Source organism: Cottoperca gobio, chromosome 4 (assembly GCF_900634415.1).
Source record: "Cottoperca gobio chromosome 4, fCotGob3.1, whole genome shotgun sequence".
Lineage (NCBI taxonomy): Eukaryota > Metazoa > Chordata > Actinopteri > Perciformes > Bovichtidae > Cottoperca > Cottoperca gobio.
In genome coordinates, this window is record NC_041358.1 from 22,379,932 (window position 1) to 22,385,382 (window position 5,451).

Genomic DNA, 5,451 nt, shown 5'->3' on the forward strand with positions numbered 1-5,451 from the left:
TTAAGCCCACAAACTCCTGCACCTGTACATGTTCATAATAAATTATATCACTTTCTTCATTTTACACCGATTCCTTTGGAGGTGACTTTTAGGGCAGCGGTACACTTGTAAGACGATTAATACTGGTGTTTTCCCTCACTTCACCACATGGTCTTTGAACCTTACTTCCATTTCCCCACTGGGATTTAGCCGAAAAAAACACCTGTGGCCTCCGGTGCTCAAATGAACAGCCCGCTCTTTTATGCCATATGGCCACGCCACAAGAAAATCCCGTCTACACGTGTTCTCACTAAATATGTTTTCTCCGCACAACTGACTGACCTTTGACCTTGGAAATGAGCTTGCCGGCAGCAGTGAGGATCTCCACGGTGTTGAGCAGAGGGTAGGTGTTGATGACCTGACGCAGGACCCGTAGGACCTCCCCCAAACACTCGTGAGCAACGGGCCGCTGACTCTCCTTACCTGGACGAGAGGGAGGAAGGTGTGGTTAGACAAGGAGAGGGGAGACAGAGGAGCAACAGGAGGAACACAGTAAGAGCTGAACACGCTGTAAAGCCTGGTTTAGGGTGTTTATTTATCCCATAAACAACGGAGCATTAACACTTCCATCTATTTTATAGTCGATACTGCTTAAGATTTTCCCAGGACAGTATGAACATTGAATTGCAGAGCTTATTTCAGACGGGCAACCCATCACATCAAAGTTCAAATATATCATTGGAAATAATGGAGTTTTAGTCAGAGATAAATTCATGTTCATCAGACGTCAGAGTGTCCTTGAACGCATCAGCTACTTACAACTTGCTTCTGGCTGTAGCTTTAAATTTACCGTACAGTTATGAGAGTGATATCGATCTCATCTAACTCGCTGCGAGAAAGCAAATAAGCCTATTACCCAACATGTTGAACTATTTCTTTAAAGTCTCTGCAAACCCGTTTCTGCATAACGGATGGAGACGGACGGTCTGTAAGGTCAGTGATAATCTGCCAACAGGTCCAGAGGGTCAGACAGTGTCAGCTCCTCTGCATTGAGGTCACTGGTGATACATCCTCACACACTCACACACACACACACACACACACTTTGTGAACTTCTTTCTGTCTGTAATGTTACAACCTCATACTCCTTTGTAAACCCTTTTTCTAAAATCGAGGCAGCTTTCTCAGGGAGGAGGCCAGAGGGCAGCCGATCCAACCACCCCACTCCCCACAGTCTGCCTCAAACTGTGTCAGAGTGCCTGAGCAGCATCAGCTGACATAAGAACAGAGTGACCTGAACATTGTGCCTGAGAGGATGTGGTCTTTCTCTATTGTTTTGCAAGATTAGAAACTAATACTGGTGCGGCGCTAGCTAATCTGCTTTCTGTGGTTGATGAAAACAAATCACCTCACTTTCAACTTGGATGGTTTGATGTTAAGGGAAATAAAAGGAGGGAGCCTAGCAGCCATGAGGAGCTCTGGATTAAAAGTGTTGCACTAGATACGAGAGTTAAAACATGACAACGTCAAATGCGATTGTGCCGCTGATTAAGAAGAAGAGGAGTCACGTCACTGCGATGCAGCCTATGAAGGAGGAAGTGTGGACGAGGCCCTTCTGTCAGAGGCCATCCATCATGACTTCCTGTTTAGAAAGCACACTCTGGCGGAGAACAAGACAGAAACAGCGGACAGAAAGACACAAACAAAAGATCTTTCCGTTTCATCTAAACCACAGAACTCTGCTCTGAAAAAGCCTTTTAAAACATGTTGAAAACTTAAAGAGGTTCAACTTCCAGTTTGTTTAGCAGGTGAACTCAATGCTGAAGAGGTGGCATTTTACTCCATGGAGGAAAGGTATAGGTGATTCTGCATCGTACAGAAGGGGAAGAGTTTGTGCGCATGAGGCTGCAGTAAACAAGAAGCTGGCTTCCTGCTGGAGACAAGAGTGCGGTCGACACTGGGCGCAGCGGAAGCGCAGCTCTTCACTTGGAGAGAGGACGCTCAGACACTCGTAAGCTTTCGCAAGGTGGCTCCACCCTCATTTTCCCTCTTCCCTCCCCCCACTCGCTACGCACACGTGTCTGTGAAGACGACTGATGCAAGATTGACAAAAACCTTTTGTGGATACGTCATGTCCTCTTTGTGTAGGCCCCTTGTCAAAATGGACTGGAACAATGCAACACAAAGGGGAAGAGGAGAGGCCAATTACAAATTCACATGTACAACACAAAAACAAACAATGACATACTGTCGTACCAGCAAGAAGATGCTACGCATGCAAAACAAAAAACTCAACAGTGGTGAAAACAAGCATTATTCGTGTCTGTTTAGTGCCGTCATCGCAGCAGAGGGGGCTTGGTTCAAACCCAAAACACATGTCCTCAAACACGTTTCTGTCGCTTGTAATTTGGCAAAATTGACAGACAGGTGAATGACGTATTTCTAAAATCATACAGGAGATCAATGTTTCTGTGGGTTGAATTGTGTCTGGTGGAAGTTTGTAGAAGAAGCTTTTTAAAAAGTTTGGGTGGGTAACATTGAGAAGCCAGCAAGAGTAAGCTAGATTTCTTTTTAAATGATCAAACAGAAAAAACCCAGCCCAATGCAGCCAGCAGCACTAGCTCCAAACGTCTCTACATCCAGGGAGAAAGTGGGCAACCACTAGCAGCCGTCCCTTCAGGCCGCCCCCCCCCCCGAGCTTTAAAGGTGTTAACACGCTCACTGTACCTTCAGCCAGCACAACATCCTTCAGTTTCTCCACAGCCTCTGCAAAGCGTGCCACGTCCCTCAGCAGGGCCGGGATGTCCTCCCACCTCAATGGCTGTGCTCTCTGGACCGTCAGACGGAGGAGGGGGGGTCAAGGCCCCTTTCCCCTGGCCTTTAGTGAACACCCACGACTGGAGCGGGAAACCTGAGGAGACAAAGAGAACAAATGAGTCGTTTAAGTCATTTATCAACAAAAAATAATAATTTTCTCTTCCAACATAGGAATATTACGACATTTATGACAAATACACTTATTATTATTATTATTATTATTATTATTATTATTATTATTATTATTATTATTATATATTTGGCAGAGAGCGAGACGAGAAAGATCAATACCACGCTCACCTGTTAATATTGTTCAGGGCTACATCCCTCGATCACCACCTTCGAATCTTACTAACTTTATATCTTTTTTGTTTAACTCATACAAAAAACGAAGTATAAAAGTAATAAATTGCAGTTTTAGGTTGTGGACTGTTTCCTGGTCAGGAGCGGACGACTGCTCCCAGCCAAGAAATAGTCCCGTTAGGCGAACGTGAATCAGCATATTTTTTAAATGTCAAATTATTAATTTAAGTGTGGGACTTTGCTGCTGTTCTCTGCTTAATATAATTGTAAATTGAATATCTTTAAAATTTGGACAAATCAAACAATGAGAGAATGTCCCCTTCGTCTCTGGGAGCATTGTGATGGAGCTTTTTTATATAAATATCTCTAATGAAAACTGGGACCTTTGGACTGACACCTTTCCATACCGCATACGCTTTGAAATCCACCTTTAAACTTTCCATCTTTGCTGAAGTGAGTTTAAACAGTAATAATAAAACATTTGTTCTGGATTAATTGATTTAAGCGTTTAAAAGAATATTCTCTCTCCAGATTTGCTTTCCGTTTCAGATTCAGGGGTGGATCGTGTGCACAGCAGATATTTCATCAACGCAACAAGGTGATGAACAATTACTGATGTTTTGATGCAGACCTGCAGCGCTGGCGTGTCTGCTCAGTGCAGTCGGCCTCTTCAGGGTGGACACAGGAGACGGGCAGCCCACCCCTTGCATCGCCGCCAGCTTGCCGTGCTGGGTGCTGGGGGTTCCCGGGCAGGACAGGGAGGAGTCCGGGAACCCGGCAGAGGTTGGTGTGAGAGTTGAAGAGGAGGATGAGGGTGAGGAGAGGGTGACATCGCCTGCATCTCTGCGAGTCTGCTCCTGGAGGATTGACAGCTGAGAGATGGACAGGAAGAGAGGAAAAAAGGTCAAGATGATCACATGATTAAGCTTTCCCAGCTCGACCTGAACGGTCACGAGGGCGCCGATCTGTCTCCTCTTTGCTTTGTGGTCTTAAACACAGAAGCACTGTTGTTGGTAAACACACATGTGAAGACTTTCACAAGATCCTGTGTTGCATTTTGCAACACTTCCTGACTCCAAGCTGCAGTCGGGTGTGGTGAACAGAGCAGAGTGTAGAAATGTCATTTACTGTTTGGAATAAGAACATATGACATTTTTTTCTAGATAAAAAAAAAGACCTTCTCGTCTGCCTAAAAATCAGAAATAAAAAGTCACAGAAGTTTGTTTTTTTGGCCTGGTTATTGCATCTCATCTCCTATTTGTGGTAGACTTATTTAGTATAGCAGGCGACAGCAGCTCAGTCCACAGGGACTTGTCGTGGGACACTGCTGGGGTCTCCTTGAGCAAGGCAGTGAACCCCTAACTGCTCAGGGTGCTGCAGCGACTTATAATTCTGACATATCTCCACATTGATGCCTGTGTGTGTTTGTTAAATCAGAACATTTCAACATAATGAAAGAATTAAAAAAGTACATTATTATTATTATTATTATTATTATTATTATTATTTATTATTATTGCCTTACAGTTTAGGGCTTGACAAGTGCATCTCCAGCCCAACTCAGTTACAAAGAGAGCACACATTTGACAAGAAATAGAATATAGCATATTCTTGTGTTGGGCGTACAAGATGACATGCATACACTCAAACGTACCTGCTTAAGCCATACGTTCTGCTTGCTGGGCAGTATGTCCAGTCTGTCCTTGCCTTTCGACTCAGCTTTCTTAACTCTCTGACTCGTAGAGTAAGGGTTGTAGCTGCCTTTACCTGCCCGTTTCAGCATGCTCCTTCCCCCTACAGCTTGGTCCCCATTCTAACTAAAGCACAAATTAACTTTTGAAACTGAGCATTCACACTGCATCCTGCCACTGCTTTGGTGGTAAACCCCACAACATGTATACTTCCTATGAGTCGGATGAGTGAGTCAGTGAGCAGTCAAACCATCATGAGTGTTTTCAAGTCATCACACCTGTCAAAAGGCATTAATGCTCAAACAGACACTTGATTAAACTATTTATATCTGGTGTTAGGAATCCCCCCACACACACACACACACAAACACACAGTTTCACCCCTTGTCCGGAGACCTCTCTGCAGCCTGTCGCCTCTAACTAAAAGGTCAACTGACACACGCACACCCACACACCCCAGCAGACTGAGTGCCAGGCAGAAACCAGAAGTGATGCGCTACTCACAGACGAGGGTGCGCTGCTGTGCGCCCCGGGGCTTCCTGCTCGGCTCTTCTTCGAGATAGATGGCGTCTTTATCAGTTCCCGTTTCTTCCTGGCGAACATCTTCAGCGTGCCTTTGCCGTCCATCCCGACTTCTTTTAGTTTCACGTACAAACCCCCC

The 5,451-nt window shown here is 45.0% G+C and overlaps 1 protein-coding gene across 2 annotated transcripts in view; it reads right to left on the reverse strand.

The window, feature by feature from the left end:
- Positions 1–325: 325 nt before the first annotated feature.
- LOC115007239 (rho GTPase-activating protein 45-like) overlaps positions 326–5,451 on the reverse strand; it is a 5,537-nt gene continuing 411 nt past the window's right edge. Inside the window, exons 1-4 of one of the 2 annotated variants that reach the window (XM_029430017.1) lie at positions 5,295–5,451; positions 3,731–3,971; positions 2,707–2,890; positions 326–462 (exon numbers count right to left, since the gene is read on the reverse strand). The exon at positions 5,295–5,451 is cut by the window's right edge and continues 411 nt beyond it. In XM_029430017.1, coding sequence (XP_029285877.1) covers positions 2,709–2,890; positions 3,731–3,971; positions 5,295–5,451 — 580 coding nt within the window. In that variant the 3' untranslated portion in view covers positions 326–462; positions 2,707–2,708. Of the gene's footprint in view, positions 463–2,706; positions 2,891–3,730; positions 3,972–4,753; positions 4,967–5,294 lie in introns of those variants that run through there. The other variant, XM_029430018.1, reaches the window with a different exon arrangement.